At 42.9% G+C, this 23,931-nt stretch overlaps 2 protein-coding genes across 8 annotated transcripts in view; one reads left to right on the top strand and one right to left on the bottom strand.

The window, feature by feature from the left end:
• The window catches only part of LOC126419883 (trichoplein keratin filament-binding protein), a 791,911-nt gene that overhangs the window by 426,221 nt on the left and 341,759 nt on the right, over positions 1 to 23,931 (top strand). For 5 of the 7 annotated variants that reach the window (XM_050087142.1, XM_050087137.1, XM_050087136.1 and 2 more), the window contains one exon: positions 23,363 to 23,399. The exons of the other annotated variants lie outside the window; for them this stretch is intronic. The gene's annotated coding sequence lies outside the window, so the exon portion shown is untranslated. The remainder of the gene's footprint in view (positions 1 to 23,362; positions 23,400 to 23,931) is intronic. 7 annotated transcript variants of the gene reach the window in all.
• Positions 19,221 to 23,931, bottom strand: part of LOC126418803 (peptidoglycan-recognition protein SB1-like) — a 143,892-nt gene continuing 139,181 nt past the window's right edge. The window contains exons 5-6 of the mRNA XM_050085738.1: positions 23,577 to 23,695; positions 19,221 to 19,914 (exon numbers count right to left, since the gene is read on the bottom strand). Coding sequence (XP_049941695.1) covers positions 19,712 to 19,914; positions 23,577 to 23,695 — 322 coding nt within the window. The 3' untranslated portion in view covers positions 19,221 to 19,711. The remainder of the gene's footprint in view (positions 19,915 to 23,576; positions 23,696 to 23,931) is intronic.

Here is a 23,931-nt window from a genome sequence, read left to right as displayed (position 1 = left end):
TTTGCTATCATTGGTATTGCAGCATCCTCGAAAATGGCCTAATAGCGGAAACGTATATACGAATCGTTTAAGAGTAACGACAAGTTTAGACAAGAAAAGAATTGAAGCTTTTGAAATGTGGTACTACAGAAAAAAGCTGAAGATTAGGTGGGTAGATCACGTAACTAATGAAGAGGCTGTGAATAGAATTGGGGAGAAGAGGAATTTGTGACACAACTTGACTAGTAGAAGGGATCGGTTGGTAGGGTACGTTCTGAGGCATCAAGGTATCGCCAATTTAGTATTGGAGGGAGGCGTGGAGGGTAAAAATCTTAGAGGGAGACCAAGAGATGAATACAGTAAGCGGATTCAGAAGGATGTAGGTTGCAGTAGTTATTCAGAGATGAAGACGTTTACACAGGATAGAGTAGCACGGAGAGCTGCATCAAGTCAGTTGCTGGACTGAAGACCACTACAACAACGCGAGTAACGAGTTCATAAAGTCGCTGTGCAGCAGACACTTTAAAGATACATCTATGTCATTCACCGACTGAGGCCTAATTCATCCTGCGTGTCCAATATTGTCTACAAGAGAGGTTATAATGTGAACATCGAATGTAGAACAAGGATAACAGAACAGGGTCGAGTTAAATCAAGCGACACTGAGAGATTTAGATTAGGAAATGAAACACGGAAAGTAGTAGAGCAGTTTGGGCAAACTGTCGGTAACAGCAAAAGCATTTACAAGAGCGTTATAAGCGGGTATAAATGTAAAACGTAGAAATTATTTTCAGGGAGGATCAGAAGTGAAGCGTGAACGATAGTCAGTTATGACCGGAAGAGCCTTTGAAATGTGATGTTATAGAAGAATGCTGAAAATTAGATGCGTGGATCGAATAGGAAATGAGAAGTTACAGAACCTAAATGAGGAGAAAATAATTTAACGTGGCGCAACCTGAGTAAAAGAAAGGATCAGCTGATGGGACTCAGCCTGAGGCATAAAGGAATCATCAGTTTAGTACTGGAGGGAAGTGTTGAGGAAACATTGCTTTTACGGAGCTGGACAGTCTTACACAGGTCATAGTAGCATGGAGAGCAAACCAGTCGTCGGACAGAAGACCACGACAAGAATGTGGCTTTAGTACCCGAAAATAGTGAGAACTGATTATTTTGCTCTGCACTTGACCGCAGTATTGGAAATAAATAACATTCTATATTTCACCCATTAGCGTATGTAGGTAAAATTAAGTATTCGATCATAGTGTACACTGTGAAAGCCCCTCTGATTGGTAACGCAATGAATTTCATGAGAGATTTTTCTAACGGAGGGCGCGGGCGAAGTGGCGCAGCTGTAAGACACTACGTTAGTGGGGTTCTAATAAGAATATGGACTCTGTCGCTAACGACCGACAGGAAGGGCGTCCAGTCACCCTCTGCCACTGACATTGCCAAGGCAAGCACTAACATGCCGAGTCCGTGATGACGCGGGATGAGGCAAGCAAGAAGAGTAAGAACGGAATTGTCGAAAAGCTCTTCATGTTTTACAAAAATGCGTTGGAAACACACTCAGATTGGGAGAGTTCCCATGGATGTCAGACTCATATCTTCTGTTGGCTCCTCTGTGCCTCAAGCGTACTGCGTCAAATCTGAAACCAGCCTGCAGCACGGAGTTTTATTATGAGTCGTTTCGACAAATGCGCAGTCTTACGTCAGCTGTACTTAGCAGTTGGTGACCAAACGGATGTGAACTTGTCACTAAATGTGAGAAACTTCCCACGTGGGTGACCCTCTTGGAACCTCATGAGCAAGAAATACATTTGCTTATTCTGGCAGTTCTGCTAGCTGTGAGGAAACCATCCCATAGCCTGAGGTAATGTGCTAAAAAATTAAGTTCGATCGAAACTCGGCGCTCTCATGATGCAGTATACAAAGTATGTTCACGTACCATTTCCAGGTAGATATAGTTTCTGTCTTCCCCTTCGTGAACCACGAACCATGGACGTTGCCGTTGGTGGGGAGGCTTGCGTGCCTCAGCGATACAGATAGCCGTACCGTAGGTGCAACCACAACGGAGGGGTATCTGTTGAGAGGCCAGACAAACGTGTGATTCCTGAAGAGGGGCAGCAACCTTTTCAGTAGTTGCAGGGGCAACACTTTGGATGATTGACTGATCTGGCCTTCTAACACTAACCAAAACGGCCTTGCTGTGCTGGTACTGCGAACGGCTGAAAGCAAGGGGAAACTAAAGCCGTAATTTTTCCCGAGGGCATGCACCTTTACTGTAAGGTTACAATGTGTACAGAAACCAGATGGCAGTTAAAAGAGTCGAGGGACATGAAAGGGAAACAGTGGTTGGGAAGGGAATGAGACAGGGTTGTAGCCTGTCCCCGATGTTATTCAATCTGTATATTGAGCAAGCAGTAAAGGAAACAAAAGAAAAATTCGGAGTAGGTATTAAAATCCATAGAGAAGAAATAAAAACTTTGAGGTTCAACGATGACATTGTAATTCTGTCAGAGACAGCAAAGGACTTGTAAGAGCAGTTGAACGGAATGGATAGCGTCTTGAAAGGAGGATATAAGATGAACATCAACAAAAGCAAAACGAGGATAATGGAATGTAGTCAAATTAAGTCGGGTGATGCTGAGGGTATTAGATTAGGAAATGAGACACTTAAAGTAGTAAAGGAGTTTTGCTATTTGGGGAGCAAAATAACTGATGATGATCGAAGTAGAGAGGATATAAAATGTAGACTGGCAATGGCAAGGAAAGCGTTTCTAATGAAGAGAAATTTGTTAACATCATGTATAGGTTTAAGTGTCAGGAAGTCGTTTCTGAAAGTATTTGTATGGAGTGTAGCCATGTATGGAAGTGAAACGTGGATGATAAATAGTTTGGACAAGAAGAGAATAGAAGCTTTCGAAATGTGGTGCTACGGAATAGTTTCCAAACGATTTTGCCACAGGTCGAGACCAAGGAGAAGTTTGTCTCGCTGCAGGTACATGTCACTTAAGAGATGATGAATACGTGGTTTTCTGACAGTGACCTTCAATGGCGAACGTATCAATAGCCTCACTCCATGATGCGTAAACGTCTCTTACACGAGAAAACCCTCACCACCGGCCAGAACGGTGCAAGCGGAGTGCATTGCCTGGTTCCTGTACACTACCAGAAACATAAACAGAAGTAGAGAGAGGGTCGTGGAGTGTACTCTGCGAGATTTACGTCAATCAGATGACGAGGAATTAGATTAGGAAATGTTACTAAAAACAGTAGATGAAGTTCGCCAGTTGTTAGCAAAATAACTAACGGTAGCAGAAGTAAAGAACATATAAAATACCGACTGGTTAAGCAAGAAAATGATAAAAAAATTTGTTCCTGCAGACAGTTTTAATTAAAACAATAACACCATTATTCTTATTGTTCACTTTTGTGTAAACATTATTTTATTTGGAAGTGATTAGTTAGCCCAGAAAATTATTCCATGACACATTGCCAACTGGAAATAAAGTATGTTACAAGGTTGATTCGTTTGTTTGCAAGACTAGCGATTACAAGAAGAACAAAAGCAGCCGAACTTCCGTATTTGAGTAGGTCAGCAATAGGCTTCTTCCTTGTTCACATTTTTACTAGTATGTACACCTGAAATATTTTCGTCAATATACACACCAAAAAATGTGAAACTTTCTACACTATTTACTGTCTCCTGGTCATGTGCCACATCAGTTGTTGTACAAAACTGCATATAGTGTGCTTTCCTAAAATTTAAGGCGAGTCAAATTCCAGACAACCACCTAATAATTCTTTGAAAAACACTACTAGCAACAGTCTCTTCTGTTACTTTCTTTCTAATTGGATCTACTGTAACACTAGTATCATCTGCAAAAAGCACCGATTCTGCTTGTTGAATGTTATACTTCATTCACGTATATAAAGGATAGCAGTGGAACCAAAATTGAACCCTGTCAGACTCACTTTGTGATGTCTGCCGAGACATTAAAACTTTCTACGTTTTCAACATTGAACGAATCATTCAGCGCAACGTTTTCCATACCTTTTGTTACGTTTGATTTAAATCACTTGTGTGTAATACCATGGACTCCACAAAGTTTACATTTTTCTTGAAGTTTAATATGCTCTGCACAATAAAACGTCTCAAAAATTACCAAAACTACCAGCTGGCGGTATTTTATTATTTAAGGCTTCTAATACGAGTATTCGGTGAGTGAATTTATAAATATCATTCTCAGTCCAACAATCCTTCAAGAATCCAAACTCTGATATGCTAAGTAAATAGCTTCTGCTTAAATATGATACTAATCTTGAGTACAATACTTTTTCAAATATTTTGGAAAAAGAGGATAATTATTTAAGTCTTTCTTGTCCCCTGGCTTATAAAGAAGTTTAACAGTTGCATATTCTAATCTGTCCGGAAAAATATCCTGTGCCAGAGGCGCATTACATATATTATTAAGGACAACACTAATTAAGTTAGAACAACTTTTCAGAATTCTGTTTGAAATTCCACCATCATCATTTGAGCTATAGTTTTTTAGAATTTTTATAATTATATCAATTTCAGTGAAATGTTGGTGCTAGTTGTAGTTGCTTCAACTTTTGGAATATTACATTTTAAAGACATTCTCTTGTTCTTCACCTCAACCATCAATTCCTATTTTTGCTGCTACATATAGAACGTTATAGTTTAAAGTACTCACAACGTGTGATTTAGCAGTATGTAACAAAATGTCTGGAGTTACGGAGCAATGACAAAATGCGTCCGTACAGAAACAGAGTATCTCACCACTCTAAGTAACGCGAAAGGAGAAAAAGCTCAAGTACAATATTAAGACATTTGCTGTTTTTTCAGCACAACTACGTATTGTCTACCGATAGCGCGATAAATTATATTATCGCTTTCGCGTGCAGAAGAGCCCTTAAATTGGTTTTTGAGGTTTTTATGTATAACTTTTAAGCATATTTCAAATACTGGTGCAAATTTGCTATGGAATAAAATGAATTTGACACTAGCATTTCTTTCTAAATATACTCATCCCTTGACACCTTTTTTTTAATTTACTCTTAAAACATTGTATCTTGTCCTTATCATAAGCGTCACTGCTTTATGTGAACCTGTCCTAGGGATGTAAAGTGCTATATTGTTCACTGCCATTAGTTGTGCATTGTCCTCTGATAGTCAATTAACAGCTGAGTACACACTAATTGTTTCAGCCTCAGTACTGACTACAAATACGTTATCAATGAAGGATCTTCCTACACTATGTGTTAAAAAGTATACGGAAATCAGGCTGAAAATTATTTACAAGTTCGTACTGGAATATACAAGCTCATACTGGAATTCAGTGTGGTGTTGACTGACCCTTAGCCTTGATGTCAGCTTCCACCCTCGCGGACATACGTTCAATCAGGTGCTGGAAGGGTTCTAGGGAGTGGCAGCCCATTCTTTACGGAGGGCTGCACTGGTGAGAGCTACCGATGTCGGTCAGTGAGGCCTGGCACGAAGTCGGCGTTCCAAAGCATCCCAAAGGTGTTCTATAAGATTCAGTTCAGGACTCTGTGCAGGCCATTACAGGGATGTTATTGTCGTGTAACCACTCCGCCACAGGCCGTGCATTATGAACAAGTGCTCGATCTTGTTGAAAGATGCAATCGGCATCCCCGAATTGCTCTTCAACAGTGGGAAGCAAGAAGGTGCTTAAAACATCAATGTAGACCTGTGCTGTGATTGTGCCACGCAAAACAACCAAGGGTGCAAGCCCCCTCCATGAAAAACACGACCACACCATAACACCACCGCCTCCGAATTTTACTGTTGGCACTACACATGCTGGCAAAGGACGTTCACCGGGCATTCGCCATACCCACACCCTGCCATCGGATCGCCACGTTGTGTACCGCGATTCGTCTCTCCACACAACGTTTTTCCTCTGTTCAATCGTCCAATGCTGACGCTCCTTACACCAAGCGAGGCGTTGTTAGGCATTTACCGGCGTGATGTGTGGCATCCGCTCGACCATGAAATCCAAGTTTTCTCACCTCCCCCATCTAACTCTCATAGTACTTGTTTGGAATTCCAGTGTGATGGTCTGTATAGATGACTGCCTATTACACATTACGACTCTCTTGAAATGTCGGCTGTATCTGTCAGTCAACAGACGAGGTCGGCCTGTACGCTTTTGTGCTGTACGTGTCCCTCCACGTTTCCACTTCACGATCACATCGGAAACAGTGGTCCAAGGGATGTTTAGGAGTGCGGAAATCTCGCTTACAGACGTATGACACAAGTGACGGCCAGTCACCTGACCGCGTTGAAAGTCCGTGATTTCTGCGGAGCGCCCCATTCTACTCTCTCACGATATATAATGACTACTGAGGTCGCTGATAGGGAGTACCTGACAGTAGGTGGCAGCACAATGCACCTAATTTGAAAAACGTATGTATTTATGGGTCTCCGGATACTTTTGATCACATAGTGTATCTTGCTGCACACGAGCTGGAAAACTGACTAATGAAATTAGATTGAAACACGCAAACAATGATTCTATGCCATTGTTGCTGTCCGTATCTTTTACATAATCGACATTCAAAACTCCACAAACTACTGCTTCTTCTTGTCTGACGGGTACATCAATAATGGATCTACATTTCTGATGAAAAGGTCAAAGCTTCCGATAGAGGATCTGCAGACAGCTACCAGAGCACATTCTGCAAATTATAAGAACATGCTTCTAGGTTCTCATCAACGCAGAAGGAATTTCATTCCATATTTTTGACTTAATGTCCAGTTCTTACGCATGTTGCAAATCCTCCTTTTTCCACATTAACTTCACACGAAAATGATGAAAGTCAGTAATTCCTGATACAGTAAAGAGCCAAAGAAACCGGTCCACCTGCCTAGTACCGTATAGGGTCCTCGCAAGCACGCAGAAGTACCGCAGGACATTGTGGCATGTACTCGACTAATGTCTGTAGTAGTGCTGGAGGTAACTGACACCACGAATCCTGCAGGGCTGTCCACTAATCCGTAAGAGTAAGAGGGGATGGAGATCTCTACTGAACAGCGCGTTGCAAGGCGTCCCAGAGATGCTGAGTAATGTTCATGTCTGGGGAGTTTGGTGGCTAACAGAAGTGTTTAAACTCAGAAGAGTGTTCCTGGAGCCACTTTGCACCAATTCTGTGCGTGTGGGGTGTCGCATTGTCCTGCTGGAATTGCCCAAGTCCGTCGGTAATGCACAACGAACATGAATGGATGATTACGTACGTGTCACTTGTCAGAGTCGTATCTAGACGTATCAGGGCTCCCATATCACTCCAACTGCACATGCCCCACACCATTACAGAGCCCCCATTTACTTGAATAGTTTCCTGCGCGGCGCGGGGTAGCCACGCGGTCTGGGGCGAATTGTCACGGTCCGTGCGGCTCCCCCCGTCGGAGGTTCGAGTCCTCCGGCGGGCATGTGTGTGTGTGTGTGTGTGTGTGTGTGTGTGTGTGTGTGTGTGTGTGTGTGTGTGTGTGTGTGTGTGTGTGTGTTTTAGGGACTGATAACCTCAGCAGTTGGTTCCCATTTGACCTTACCACAAATTTCCAATTTTTGCTGACATGCAGGGTCCATGGATTCATGAGTTTGTGTCTACACCCGTACACGTCCATCCTCTCGATACAATTGGAAAGGAGACTCGTTCGACCAGGCAACATGTTTCCAGTTACCAACAGTAATGTCGATGTTAACGGGCCCTGGCGAGGTGTAAAGCTTTGTATCGTGCAGTCATCAAGGGTACAGAAGTGGGCCTTCGGCTCCGAAAGCCCATATCGATGATGTTTCGTTGAATGGATCCCACGCTGACACTTGTTGATGGCCCAGCATTGAAATCTGTAGCAATTTGCGGAAGGATTGCCCTTCTGTCAGGTTGAATGATTCTCTCCAGTCGTCGTTGGTCCCGTTCTTGCAGGATCTTTTCCCAGCCGCATCGATGTCGGAGATTTGATCAATTAACGGTTTTCTGATGTTCAGAGCACACTCGTGAAATGGTTGTTCGGAAAAATCCCAATTTCATTGCTACCTCGAAGATGCTGTGTCCCATCGCTTGTGCGCCGACTATAACGCCACGTTGAAACTCACTTAAATCTTTATGACCTGTCATTGTAGCAGCAGTAACTGATCTAACAAGTGCGCCAGACACTTGTCTTATATAGGCGTTGCCGACCGCAGCGCTGTATTCTGCCTGTTAACATACTTCTGAATTTGGATAATCATGCTTATACCTATTTCTTTGTCGCTGTATTTGAATATGCGCGCCTGTACCAGTTTCCTCGGCACTTCAGTGTATTTAACTTCTCCATCGCTCTGGTTACTTGGCGTTCAGAGAGGCGGAGAACACCTATCGGTTCAGAATTTTTCACGTGATTTGGACATACAAAAAGATTATCTACCATGATTTTCATGCCGTGACGTTCTGATGAAACGAACTAATTTTACTTTTCTAGAAACTGTTCTATATTAGAGGTCTGTTCAAAAATTGCATTACATTGTTCACAAAATTTTTCTACGATTATCTTCAAAATATTTCCGCCCACTATTGATACGCCGCTCCCAGCGCCGTTTCGACTTCCGGAAACAGCCTTGGTACGCTTCTTGCTGGATCGCGCGAAGCACCGTCTGCGAATTTTCTTTTATTTCGTCAATCGTTACAAATCTTTGTCCTTTCAAAGCGGTTTTCAACTTTGGAAATAATACAAGGTCTGCAGGGGCCAGTTCTGGAGAGCACAAAGATTTGTGCGTGTTTGTGTTTGTGTGTGTGTGTGTGTGTGTGTGTGTGTGTGTGTGTGTGTGTGTGTGTGCGCGCGCGCTCGCGCCCCAACAGGGATGAATGTGCAGGTGCGTTACCGTGATGCAAGACCCATTAATTGTTTCGTCACATTTCTGGCCGTTTCCTTTTCACATTTTCTCGCAGGCGTTCCTACACGTCCCGATAATACCATCGATTAACAAGAACCTTGGTCTTAACATCACGTCTCATCACCAGTTATGATTCTCTTAAGGAATATCTCGTTCTCATTTGTGCTATCCAAAAGCTCTTCATAGACTGCGGGGCGATCTTTCTGGTCTCGATTCATGAGCCGTGGGACGAACTAGGCGGCAACACAAGATGCTGTATCAGGATTTCATGACATGATCCAACTGAAATGCTACATTCTTCTGCAATCTCTCGGACACTCTGTCTTCGATTGGCACGCACAATTTCGTTGACATTCCTGACATGAGCGTCGTTGGTAGACGCCGAACGGCGTCCTGAACGAGGGTCATCTTTAACTTCCGTTCGGCCATTTTTAAACCGTGTGAACCGTTCGTAACAGCGAGCACGGCTTAAGCTCTCATCACCTTAGGCTGCCGCATCATTTGGTGTACGTCTGTGAAGGTTTTCTCGAATTTCACGCAAAATTTAATGCAGACGCGTTGCTCTTCTAACTCTGTCATTTCGGAATTTGCAAACTGTGCGACACAACTTTTTACTCACTAGAGCACTGAACAATAACTGACAGATATACAACAGTGAAACTTTCAGCAGTTACAAATTAAACACAAGCGGGTGTAGGGATGCCAACCGCATTTCGCTCCAACCCACCATTGGGGCGAAGTTACGAATGATCCGGAATTTTTTGAACTGACCTCGTATTATGACCAAGACTGTGGATCTCTAAACTGACTGTAGACTAAACTAAAAAGTGCCTCTCTGACTGCAGTAGTCAGAGGGATTTTGTCTTGAGTGTTTGGGGGCCCCTCACACTTTCTGAAAGGTGCACAGCTAATCTTTCTTTCCTCCCTCTGTGTTGGAGCAGGCAGTGATTAGTATATCCCCACATCCCAATTCCAGCAACAGCCATAGCACCGATTGAGGCTTTGTTTCAGTCAGAAGGAATGCACTCAGGTCTTTGCTTACTCCGGTAACAAACAGCTGTGTTAACCCAGGGCTGGTCATGTCGCTGCAGAACTTCGACAAACCCCACACGAATGTGTCCTGTTGCAACTCCAATTTCTTCCAGGCCACCTTTATTGCTATACCCTAGCCAGGCTGTTTTCAGCTCCTCCTACTATAAATACCTGCTCGTCTTCATCAAAATCTGTGCTCAAGGTCGCTATGTCCTCTGTCAACTGCCTAAGCTTGGTGCTAAACTTCATGATGCTCGTGACCTGGTATTTCGTACCTACCTTATCCTGTAGCCTTTTCACCTACACTCCTCCCGTGACTGCTACCTAGCAAAATGGTTCAAATGGCTCTGAGCACTATGGGACTTAACGTCTATGGTCATCAGTCCCCTAGAACTTAGAACTACTTAAACCTAACTAACCTAAGGACAGCACACAACATCCAGTCATCACGAGGCAGAGAAAATCCCTGACCCCGCCGGGAATCGAACCCGGGAACTGCTACCTAGCAGCGGGACTCTCTTCTAATTATTTGAATTTTCTACCAACTTAGCCTACAAAGTTATTCCTACGAGCCTACTCCACTCTACTTTGCTCAAACTACTGTAGTCGAGGCTATTCTCCTTCGTCAGGTAATAAGTCAAACTGTTTCCTAAACGAAATTTGGAATGTCATTTCTGAGGTTTTTTTCTTTTTGCTTACTACCTGACACCTTCTCGCAGCACCCTTTTTCTGTTTCCCCCTTTAACCTATTTAATTGAAAATGTGTGATTTTCAATGCTGCCTGAAGGGCACAAATCTTTCTTCCCTATTCCACGATTATCTTTTGTCGAAAACGTAATCTACAACTACATGGAAGAGCCTCTTCTGATATTGAACTGCCTTCCTCGATGCGTAGAGTACAATGATGACACATGTGGCTTCGACGCATGAGCTGTCTTCAACTGGACACATTCTATCTTTTACTTTCAAGCTGCCTGAGGATATTTGTGGTCCCAAGCCTCCTTGACATTTGCGCATTCTGTCTGCTGCCACAAGAAACACTCTCCTTATATCGAGTCCTACCCCTTCCCAGATAATTAACTAATTAGAATGATATATGGAATGTTCATGCCATGACACATTAGTGTGTCGGGTATGGTCACACCAAAAGTTGTTCTTTGCTAACTGTTGCATGATGAGGGCTATGTTGACCAATTCGTTGCGAAGAGGTCTAGAAACTTTCCTTATTCCCTGGCTCGGCAGAAGGAGAGGCTTGCTTACCTCGCGTCCTTTAAACTTGTTTCGATGTCCCCATTGCTTCTCATATCCGCCGGCCGCAGATCCCAACATGCCAACAGTGAACGGTGAATAATGGAATGGCGATTGGGAATATCTTAACTTCACTACATTGAAAGTCTGAAAATAAAAGGATGGCAACAGATTTTTGTTGCTCTCAATTTAAAAATGGTTCAAATGGCTCTGAGCACTATGGGACTCAACTGCTGTGGTCATAAGTCCCCTAGAACTTAGAACTACTTAAACCTAACTAACCTAAGGACATCACACACATCCATGCCCGAGGCAGGATTCGAACCTGCGACCGTAGCAGTCGCACGGTTCCGGACTGCGCGCCTAGACTCTCAATTTAAAAACCCGGAAAATGAATTGTTATAATAAATTACTTCAGAGCCAGTCTGAAGGCAGTGTATTCTTCAGAGATCGCACGTTACAATCATTAATCATAGACTACCACCATCACAGTTCACAAAATATCTCCACACGCACTGCCAGCCGGAATACTAGCCAAAGACTTCCTGATATTTACCTTCCCTGTTGCGCACCTGCCTGCTTAGCGCGCGCTTGTTGTGAAATCTGTAGTTAAGCTTTGAATGTGACTTATTGAAATCTTTAATGAGAAAGTTGTCAGTGTGTGTAGATAACATTGGAAATCTGCACAAACATTTTCGCAGTCAAGCCGCAGATGAATCACGTCTCTCTCTCTTGTGTCCAACCTTTTAGCTTACTGGGCTGCACATAATTTACTTAACACTAACAATAAGCGTTGAGAGAGAGAGAGAGAGAGAGAGAGAGAGAGAGAGAGAGAGAGAGAGAGAGAGAGAAGTGGGTCGGACATACATAGTGAACGCAGTTTACTAGTTTAGAATTTGATTTTTTATTCTAAAACGATGGAGTTAATTTGACGTTTTATATATGAGATTTCATTAATAATTTTACATGTAAGTATTTACAAATCATAAAGTTAATGTGATATTTGATTCTGAATTTGTAAAACTAATGTGTCAGTATCAGGTTCCGCCGAAGTGGTAGCAGTTCTCAGTGTGTCCTCAAGATTTTCATCTGAGGTTTTTGTTCCATTTCTACGTTTTGCGTTTTTCACAAAGATACGTGCTTCCAGACAAAACTATCACACACAAAAGGATGACTGTACAGCAAGATATTTGTCTCTGGGCAGGTATGATGTTTTAAAGAGCAACACAGGTACGTTATCAAATTTTTCTTTTAGCTGAATGTTAGACTGCAACTCAAACTCCCTTCATTCCATCTGAAATCTTCTGGCATCATTCTGTATTGTTTTTAAAAGATGTCGCATGATTACAAAAATTTTGATCTTTTTTTTTTTTTTTGAATCTTGAAATCGATTTCCAAATTCTTGCTACATAATATTTCATCCCGTCTTTAGGTTTACGTTTGGGCAACGTGTTGAAATGAAAAAAATTGCTTGCCTTTATGTGTGTTTCCCATAATTTAAGTTTCATTTGGAACGCGTTTATTGTTTGGAACATTGTACTGATAACTTTTCTACCTTGAAGATGCCTGTTTAAGTCACCTAAATGGGCGCACGAATCTACCAAAATTCAGATATGAACAGTAATGAAATTCTATACCCAGATTGGAATGTATACCGCAGAGACAGGCTGGACAGAGAAGGGGGAAGCGTGTTTATAACGAAAAAAAGTGTAATAGTATCGAAGGAAATTGACAGAGATCCGAAATATGAAATAATTTGGGTGAAGATCACGGTTAAAGCAGGCTCAAACATGGTAACTGGATGCCTCTATAGGCCCCCTGGCTCAGCAGCTGTTGTGGCACAACACCTGAAGGAAAATTTGGAAAATATTTGAGTAGATTTCCCCACCATGTTATAGTTTTGGGTGGAGAGTTTAATTTACCAGATATAGACTGGGAACTCAAACGTTTATAACGGCTGGCAGGAACAAAGATTCCAGTAAATTTTTTTAAGTGCATTATCTGAAAACACCTTGAGCAGTTAAACAGAGAACCGACTCGTGGCGATAACATATTTGACCTTCTGGTGACAAACAGACCCGAACTATTTGAAACAGTTAACGCAGAACAGGGAATCAGCGATCATAAAGCGGTTACAGCATCGGTGATTTCAGCCGTAAATCGGCTGGTCCCGGCGGAGGTTCGAGTTGTTGGCTCTGAGCACTATGCGACTTAACTGCTGAGGTCATCAGTCGCCGAGAACTTAGAACTAATTAAACCTAACTAACCTAAGGACATCACACACATCCATGCCCGAGGCAGGATTCGAACCTGCGACCGTAGCGGGAGGTTCGAGTCCTCCCTCGGGCATGGGTCTGTGTGTTTGTCCTTAGGATAATTTAGGTTAAGTAGAGTGTAAGCTTGCGGACTGATAAACTTAGCAGTTAAGTCCCATAAGATTTCACACACATTCGAACATTTCAGCCGTAAATAGAAATATTAAAAAAGGTAGGAAGATTTTTCTGTTTAGCAAAAGTGGCAAAAAGCAGATTTCAGAGTACGTGATGGCTCAACACAAAAGTTTTATCTCAAGTACAAAACCATCGTACAATATGCATTAGATGAGTATGTGCCAACCAAGATCGTAAGAGATGGAAAAGAGCCACCGTGGTACAACAACCGAGTTGGAGAACTGCTACGGAATCAAAGGGAACTTCACAGCAAACATAAACATAGCCAAAACCTTACAAACAAAAATTACACAAAGCGAAATGTAGTGTGAGGAGGGCTATGCGAGAGGCGTTCAACGAATTCGAAAGTAAGATTCTATGTACTGATTTGGCAGAAAATCGTAAGAAATTTTGGTTTTATTCAAAGCGGTAGGTGGATCAAAACAAAATGTCCAGACTCTCTGTAACCAAAATGGTACTGAAACAGAGGATGACAGACTAAAGGCCGAAATAGTGTCTTTTTCCAAAGCTGTTACACAGAGGAAGACTGCACTGTTTTTCCTTCTCTAGATTGTCGCACAGATGACAAAATGGTAGATATCGAAATAGATGACAGAGGGATAGAAAAACAATTAAAATCGCTCAAAAGAGGAAAGGCCGCTGGACCTGATGGGATACCAGCTCGATTGTACACAGAGTACGCGAAGGAACTTGCCCCTTCTTGCAGCGGTGTATCGTAGGTCTCTGGAAAGAGCGTAGCGTTCCAAAAGATTGGAAAAGGGCACAGGTCATCCCCGTTTTCAAAGAAGGGACGTCGAACAGATGTGCAGAACTATAGACCTATATCTTTAACGTCGATCAGTTGTAGAATTTTGGAACACGTATTATGTTCGAGTATAATGATTTTTCTGGAGACTAGAAATCTACTCTGTAGGAATCAGCATGGGTTTCGAAAAAGACGGTCCTGTGAAACCCAGCTCGCGCTATTCGTCCACGAGACTCAGAGGGCCATAGACACGGGTTCCCAGGTAGATGCCGTGTTTCTTGACTTCCGCAAGGCGTTTTATACAGTTCCCCACAGTCGTTTAATGAACAAGATAAGAGTATATGGACTATCAGACCAATTGTGTGATTGGATTGAAGAGTTCCTTGATAACAGAACGCAGCATGTCATTCTCAATGGAGAGAAGTCTTCCGAAGTAAGAGTGATTTCAGGTGTGCCGCAGGGGAGTGTAGTACGACCGTTGCTATTCACAATATGTATAAATGACCTTGTGGATAACATCAGAAGTTCACTGAGGCTTTTTGCAGATGATGCTGCAGTATATCGAGAGGTTGTAACAATGGAAAATTGTACTGAAATGCAGGAGGATCTGCAACGAATTGGTGCATGGTGCAGGGAATGGTAATTGAATCTCAATGTAGACAAGTGTAAAGTGCTGCGAAAACATAGAAAGAAAGATCCTTTATCATTTAGCTACAATATAGCAGGTCAGCAACTGGAAGCATTTAATTCTATAAATTATCTAGGAGTGGGCATTACGAGTGATTTAAAATGGAATGATCATATAAAGTTGATCGTCGGTAAAGCAGATGCCAGACTGAGATTCATTGGAAGAATCCTAAGGAAATGCAGTCCGAAAACAAGGGAAGTAGGTTACAGTACACTTGTTCGCTCACTGCTTGAATACTGGTCACCGGTGTGGGATCCGTACCAGATAGGGTTGATAGAAGAGATAGAGAAGATCCAACGGAGAGCAGCGCGCTTCGTTACAGGATCATTTAGTAATCGCGAAAGCGTTACGGAGATGATAGATAAACTCCAGTGGAAGACTCTGCAAGAGAGACGCTCAGTAGCTCGGTACGGGCTTTTGTTGAAGTTTCGAGAACATACCTTCACCGAGGAATCAAGCAGTATATTGCTCCCTCCTATGTATATCTCGCGAAGAGACAATGAGCATAAAATCAGAGAGGTTAGAGCCCACACAAAGGCATCTTTCTTTCCACGAACAATACGAGACTGGAATAGAAGGGAGAACCGATAGAGGTACTCAAGGTACCCTCCGCCCCACGCTGTCAGGTGACTTGCGGAGTATGGATGTAGATGTAGATTGCTAATATGCCACCAAATTGGCATCATCAAGTTCTGGCGCAGATTTTGCTTTGAATATCATGACTGATTTGATTTCATTAATTATGCTATTAAGTCTGTTTAAGGTTTGCCCCCGACTGAGCCACAGTACTTCTGTAAAACATACGATATTACCGCAATCAGCATCCAGACTTCTGAGGAATTCCTGGAACAGACAGTGATTCAATCCCATAGGAAGCTAGCCCGTGGGCAGTCGAATGAAGAAATTGAATTGAATTAAAACTCATCTCACTGTACCGATCATCTGCTGTGATTGAAATTGCTCAGGAAGGTAAGAATATTTCGTGAAAGTTCATTATAAAGATGGCCATGTCCAAATGTGGTTCTTATTTGTAGCAACGGATATGATATCAAATTATACCTGTTGAAACAGATTGACAGTACTGTCAGATAGCAGTAATTGCAATCCACTTTAAGATTCGTAACTTTTGCCGACGTCTAGTTATCAGAACTACGTGATACGTGTCTGAATCTCTAGTTTCGTAGTTGAAACTGAATTAGTCTAAGATAGACCAACGCGTGTGACGGATTGGCCGGTTATAAGAACGAGTCTCTGGGGTTGCAAGTACAGCACGGGCGGTATGTTAAGAAGGGGATGGAGCAGTGAGAGAATAGCATCGTCTAGCGGGAGTTTTAAATTGAAAATATTTAACTTATCGTAACGTTACATAACTTGAATTTTGTGAATTTTTTCCAATCATGTGTTGGATGTTCACTTCACGGGCCAGATTGAACTGTGGGCCGCGTGCGCCCCGCGGTGTTGGACACCACTGCTCTATACGCTCCAGCACGATGCTGCTTCTGTTCACAGTATCACTCCCAAGCTTCTTGAAAACTCTTAAGCTGAATTCGACATGCACCGAGAACATTTTATTAAAGGTTGTTGTTGTAGTCCTTAGTCCGAATACTGGTGCTCTCCGTTCTGTGCAAGCCTCTTCATCTCTGAATAACTACTGGAACCTACATCCTCCTGACCCTGCTTACTATACTCGTCTCTTGATCTGCCTCAACGAATTTTTACCCCCCCCCCCCCATGCTTTCATCCAGTACTAAATTGGTGATCCCTTGATGCCTCAGAATGTATCCTGCCAACTGATCCATTCTTCTAGTCAGGTTGTGCCACAAATTTCTCTTCTCCCCAATTCTGTTCAGTTCCTCCTCATTAGTTACGCGATCTACCCCTCTAATCTTCAACATTCTTCTGTAGCACCACATTTCGGAAGCTTTTATTCTCTTTTTGTCCAAACTGTTTGTCATCTATGTTTCACTTTCATACATGACTGCACTCCAGACGAATACCTTCAGAAAAGACTTTCCAACCCTTAATTCTGTATTCGATGTTAACAAACTTTTCTTCTTCAGAAATGCTTTTCTTGCTATTGCCAGCCTACATTTTATATCCTCTATCATTAGTTATTTTGCTGCCCAAATAGCAAATCTCATCCACTACTTTAAATGTCTCATTTATCTAATCTTAATTTCCTCAGACTACGTCCCATTATCGTTGTTTTGCTTTTTTTTGTTGACGTTCATTTTATATTCTCTTTTCAAGATGATACCCTTTACATTCAGTTCTCTTCCACGCCGTTTGCTGTTTCTGATAAAGTTACAAAGTCATCCGCATACCTCGAATTTTTTACTACTTCTCTCTGAACTTTGAATTCCTGCTCCAGATTCTTCATTGGTTTCCTCTACAGTCTGCTCAATGTTGCAGATTGAATGAATAACATTGGGGATAGGCTACAAGCCTGTCTCACTCCCTTCTCAACCACTGCTCCCCTTTCGTGCCTCTCGACTGGTTTCTGTGCAAGTTGTTAATAGCCTTTCGCTCCGTGCAATTTATCGCTGCTACCTTCTGAATTTCAATGAGAGTATTCCAGTCAACATTGTCAATACCGCTCTCGAAGTCTAGAAATGTTATGAACATAGGTTTCCCTTTCCTTAACCGATCTTCTAATAAGTCGTAGGGTCAGCATTGCCTTCCGTGTACCAACATTTCTCCGACACCGTAACTGATCTGCCCGGAGTGCCGGCTTCTACCAGTTTTACCATTCTTCTGTATATAATTCGTGTCCGTATTCTGTAACTGACTCGCAAAATTGATAGTTCGATAATAGTCGCATTTGTCGTTACTCGTTACAGTCGCTAAAAACTCCCAAATAACAGGAGTTTTTAGGTAAGAAAATATATATGAGAAAACAAATATTTAGAGCACTGTCCCGGTTTATAGATAGCTGAAAAGTTACCTGTTTTGTAACTAATTGAAATACTGTAACAACAATCTTCTGAAGACATCAGTCATGCCAATTCCCTGATACAGTACTATCTGGTGAGCTCCTAGAATTTGAGCGTCCTTAATGATTATGGTAAATATCAGGACGTAGCAAAGGCGATGGCACATGATGGTGCATTTTCTGCAGTGTAAATCGCCATAAATACTCTCAACTGATGTGACGTTTATGTCCTTGCTGAACTGTCGCTGTGTGCAACACGAAAAGAAATTGTCACTTTCTATGCTAGAGCATGCTGAAAAGGAATGCCTCCGAATTTATGTGAAAACTCTGTTTAAGGAAGCAAACATCTTTATTCTTCATGTCTACTTGTTTGCAGCCCTCTGCTATTGGAGGGCTCAGAATTGTTGCGTGATATATGGCGACGTGTTAACGTAACTATGTCGGTGCGTGACAAACAGCGAGCTGTACTCAAGTTCCGAATTTGAAGAGTTCATCCACACACGGACGTCATCATGGCAGTGCCAGACCACACGCGAGCGCAGCGACGCCTGCAACAATTCCACGCCTTGGGCTCTCTCATCGACCATCCTCCACGCAGTCGCGGATCGGCACGATCATATTTTCATTTGTTTCTAGAACCTTCGAGGCCTTGACTTTGATAGTGATGAGCGGTGCAAGCAGAGGTCAGGTGGTGGCTCCGCCAACAAAACCAAACATTCTGTAGCGACAGTATCAACAAACTGGTCTCTCGTTGGGAGAAATGTTCGCCGCCAGAGTAACTATGTTCAGAAATAAATATGTAGACATGAAGAATAAAGATGTACAATGTTGATAACATTTGTTTTATCTAACAAGCTTCAAGAATTTTCGCATGAAAATTTCGGAGGCATTACTTTTCAGCACGTCTTCCATCTATTAAGAGACTCGACGAAAATTTCAATTACATATTGTCGTACTTGAATTAACACTTCTCGTCGACCAGACGTTATTTCTCGATTGTGAATTGTATACGAAAGTAAATGATTTGTCCTTATGTTTTTGGAACGTGATTTCTTTTTCTGAATGTTTCTTTCCATCAACAGTCTATTTGTAACGTTTCATCTTGCTGCGAACTGAGTAGAAACTAGTTATGACAGAGTTTTGGATAACGCTGTGTCAAAGGAAGACAGTTTTCTTGCCTGAACGTGCTGCGCTAAATTTGAGGTAAGTACAGGATAATGAAATACACTTTCCTTGAGAGTTTGTTTTATATTTTTACGTGAAAGTGACAGTTCAGTACACCGCACAAGCTCTGGACAATTAGATTATCTTACGTGACACTCAAAATCACATCATATACTGACCGAATCACTTTACACAAGGGAAAACAATAGAAGTCTTAGAGGCTTTTCTTTCGTGGCTAAGGGTAGGTCGTACATTTGTTTACGTAACTGATCTGCACGAATGACCAGCTATGCTGTCACTCGTCGTACCCTGCCGATTGAGTTCCTGATATACTGCTACATTGTGCAGGAACGGTAAAGCAAACTTCTTCAGAACAGCCATTAATTTTAATATTTGTCGTCGTTTTTGCGATGGTACAGTATAAAGAAACATTTCAGTCACTCCGATGAGAATATTGTCCTCGCGTCCACGTCACGCGCTAAAAAGGCACTCCTTACATTACACAAGATTAGTAAGTTGGACCGACGCTTAAGGAACCGCCGCCGGCTGGAAGGCCTACAGCTTGGGAACGATGTCGCGGAGCGAAGACCAGTGGGGCCACTTCTGAATGTTGGCGAAGAACGCGTCGCCGGGGCACTCCGTGGCCCTGACCTGCCGGTGGCCGAGCAGCTTGTAGTCGGCGGCGATCTGCCCGCGGGCGACGCCGCACCGGATCAGCTGCTGGCCCGCTTCCAGCATCGCCGGCGTCGGCAAGTTACCTGCACACAACACGCACAAACATTGTCCGGAGGTTGCAGGTACAGGTCTGTGGGAGAGAGGGAGAGAGAGAGAGTGTTGCGGCACGTTGTGACATCGACACGGACACAACTGTAATAGCAGGCGACATAGTAAAACATACTACACCCAGGTGAGAAAGAAACTGGTATACACCTGCCTCATACCGTGTACAGCCCTCGCGAGCACGCAGAAGTGCCGCAACACGACGTGGCATGGACTCGCCTAATGTGTGATATAGTGCTGGAGGGAACTGACACTACGAATCCTGCAGAGCTGCCCATAAATCCGCACGAGTACGAAGGGATGGAGATTTCTTCTGACAGTACGCTGCAAAGCATCCCAGGTATGCTCAATAATGTTCATGTCTGGGAAGTTTCGCAGCCAGCGGAACTGTTCCTGGAGTTACTCTGTAGCAATTCTGGTCGTGTGGGGTGTCGCATTGTCCTGCTGGAATTGTCCAACTCCGTCCGAATGCACAATGGACATGAATGGATGCAGGTGATCAGCCAGGATGCTTACGTACGTGTCACCTGTCACAGTCGTATCTAGACGGATCAGGGGTCCCATATCACTACAACTTCACACGCTTCACGCCATTACAGAGCCCCCACCAGCTTGAACGGTCCCCTGCTGACATGGAGGGTCCATGGATTCATGAGGTTGTCTCCATACCCGTACACGTCCATCCGCTCTATACAATTTGAGACGAGACTCGTCCGACCAGGCAACATGTTTCCAGTCATCAACAGTCCAATGTCGGTGTTGAATGGCCCAGGCGAGGCGTAAAGCTTTGTGTCGTGCTGTCGTCAAGGGTACACCAGTGGCCCTTCGGCTCCGAGAGGCCATATCGATGATGTTTCGTTGAATGGCTCCCAAGCTGACACTTGTTGATGGCCCAGCACTTAAATTTGTAGCAGTTTGCGGAAGGGTTGCACTTCTGTCACGTTGAACGATTCTCTTCAGTCGTTGTTGGTCCCGTTCTTGCACGATATTTTTCCGGCCACAGCGATGTCGGAGATTTGATGTTTTACTGGCTTCCTGATATTCACGGTACACTCGTGAAATGATCGTACGGGAAAATCCCCACTTCATCGCTACCTTGGATATGCCGTTTCCCTCCGCTCGTGCGCCGACTATAACGTCACGCTCAAACTCACTTAAATCTTGATATCCTGCCATTGTAGCGGTAGCAACTGATCTAACAACTGCGCCAGACTCTTGTCTTAAAAGGGTGTTGCGGACCGCAGCGCCGTATTCTGACTGGTTATATATATCTTTGTACTTGAAGCTGCATGCCTCTATCAGTTTCTTTGGCGCTTCTGTTTAATACTGTCAGCTTTGATCCTAATTGTATGGTGAAGCTGTTATCAACCAGAAGTTTGTTATGAACGGCACCTTGTTTGACTAGGCGCTGTACTGTTTTGGAGGTGATACGCTGTTGCCTCCTACCAACCTCTGAAGTGACTCAGTCAGCCGATTAAAGGGGGAAGAGCTTAGAATCCGAATCACCGTGCAATTTGGCATTTATAAATGATTTCCAAAGGTGACTGAAGCGTTAAGTGCCAGAAAAACTTCTAAGGCTGACTGGGGATTGAATCATAGACCATTGGATTTGTTGGCTTGATTTTTCTCACTTCCGGCAGCCTACTAGCTATAAATACTACCATAACAAAAGGGTGAAGCAAATTGTTCACCGCAGCACGTCGCGTCACAGGTGACTAGCACCAGCAGAAGTCACGAAATTGGGACCATTTTAATTCCATTCTTAACAATGAATGAGAATAAACTAATCAATTACTTGTTTATTATTCTGCGTGTCGTATTCAGCGTGATTGTTTAGGAATACTTTCTATCTGTTTTAGGCTTGTGGCCTATACAATGTGCGTTCCATTCTGTGGATGAGACTTTTCTCATCATCTCCTGCGTGTGTCCAAGCCAGGGTGCTATTCTTGAAGCAGTAACGTTAACTATGATATAATGATACGATAATGTGAGTAGCGGGAACTCTTATTTTCGTGTTTTTGCTTATTGTGTGTTGTGTTTCTGGGGCACAGGTAACGAGTGTGGGAAACCGGCTGTAATCAAATTCAGAATTGTATGTGTATAAGACCAGTGGTCATTTATCGCCCACGTTGATTCAAGGCGGGTCTGCCTCACCACCTGGCCTGGCTTGCCAATGCAATTTTGCACGTTTGCTTTTTTCACTGTTATTCGTGTTAAGGCATTTATAAAATTGTCAACCAACAGTCAAAAGCCGGCCGCTGTGACCGAGCGGTTCTGGGCACTTCAGTCCGCAACCACGCGGCTGCTACGGTCGCAGGTTCGAATCCTGCCTCGGGCATGGATGTGTGTGATGTCCTTAGGTTAGTTAGGTTTAAGTAGATCTTAAGTCTAGGAGCCATTTGAACAATTTTTTAAAGTAAATCCTTCGCTATGCACAATTTCTCTCATACTCTGTAATTATCAGACTGGGTTACGCTAGTCACATGAATCATTGGATATGATCTGGATTAGCATCAGCAACAAGACAGTTTCATTTACGTAACACAGTAGTTTTTGAAACAGGTTAGCCTTAAGGACGAATCCTGAAAGCAAAACATAAGACGCAGTCTTCTTGGAAAAATAACGTATTTAATGATTTTTGAATTATGTAATTTAATACATTTTCATAATGTAGACACATGTTCTGGTTGTCTCAGTTTGGTGCAGAGCTTTCGATTTGATGCCACGTCAGTGGCTTGCTGATGTTCCTCTGTTCAAGTACTCGTAGCTCCTCATTTGACCTCATGAGGCTTTCGTGAATGCGCTCCACATCTTTCCCCCACAGAATAATGTGAACTGCTCACTGGGAATCGAAACAGGGTCCAACCACTAGACGATACAAGCAGCCTTTTTATTAGGAAAACGTAGCCTTGCCGAAACATGATACTGAAGAAACTAATGCATTTCATTTGGGATGTATTATTTCGATGAGTATCGTCTTTTGACAAGCTATGCAACATCGTAGGCAATTCACGTATTCGTGGAACGTAACTATTTTGGAACGGAGACAGGAAGTAGTATTTGTAACTCATAATTTATATATTAGTCACTTATCGGGTAACGCAGTGTTCTATCTTATTGTTTTGCATGACTAAATTCGCTTACTTTGAGCTATTGAATTGCGTTAGGGGCATTGCGCACTTGTATGTAAATAGATCTAAACGTTATTTTCTTTTTAATTTTCTTCAGAAAACTTCGGAAAGGTGGAACAATTTATTTATAAAATAGTGATAAACCGTTATGTACAAGTATCGGGTCGATTAGCTTTCGTATGTAACGCCACTTTAAAAGTGGTATTCTGTAGCAGCAGTGCTTCAAAATGTAGATCGTATTAAATTAAAAGTTAGACGGTACTTTCATTCATTTATTTATTTACTTTCTTTTCAGTGCCGTCTTCGCAGGGACGTTTGCTCGGTGCCTGAAGGTAAGTGCAAAAGTAAGGAGGGGGAAAAACAATAATTTGACGTGGACAGTGATATCTAGTGGGGGATGGATATACTTGCTTTTCAACCTTTTTCTCTGCTATCATTCAAGCGGCTTATCTCAAAGATTAACCTGCACTGAAAACGAATGTCCTGCAACAAGTGTGTGGGATACTCACTTGTGTAGTCGCCGATGAAGCTGATCCCGATGCTGCGGCTGTTGTAGTTGGGCGCATGGGCACCGACTATTCCCCAGCCGCGTCCTTCGTACACTTTGCCGTCGCCGCCAACCACAAAACTGCAAAACAGAAAAAAAATTGCATTGTGCTACCTATTTTTGGTTTCAGCTTGCGCTCAGTTAGTCTGAAAGTGTTCAGTTGCGGACAGTTAATCGCTCATCCACTCAAACGTTACTCTGAATTTTTACTATGCACGTTTTCTGGGAACTGTGTTACTCTTTCTTTGTCGAGACCGCCGTAACAGCTCATCTGCCCTTTAGTGGAACCTCCACAATTTTTGTCGCCCACCCCGGGA

Source organism: Schistocerca serialis, chromosome 9 (assembly GCF_023864345.2).
Source record: "Schistocerca serialis cubense isolate TAMUIC-IGC-003099 chromosome 9, iqSchSeri2.2, whole genome shotgun sequence".
Classification (NCBI taxonomy): domain Eukaryota; kingdom Metazoa; phylum Arthropoda; class Insecta; order Orthoptera; family Acrididae; genus Schistocerca; species Schistocerca serialis.
Note: the sequence above shows the minus strand (reverse complement) of the source record. Positions and strands in the feature narration are given on the sequence as shown.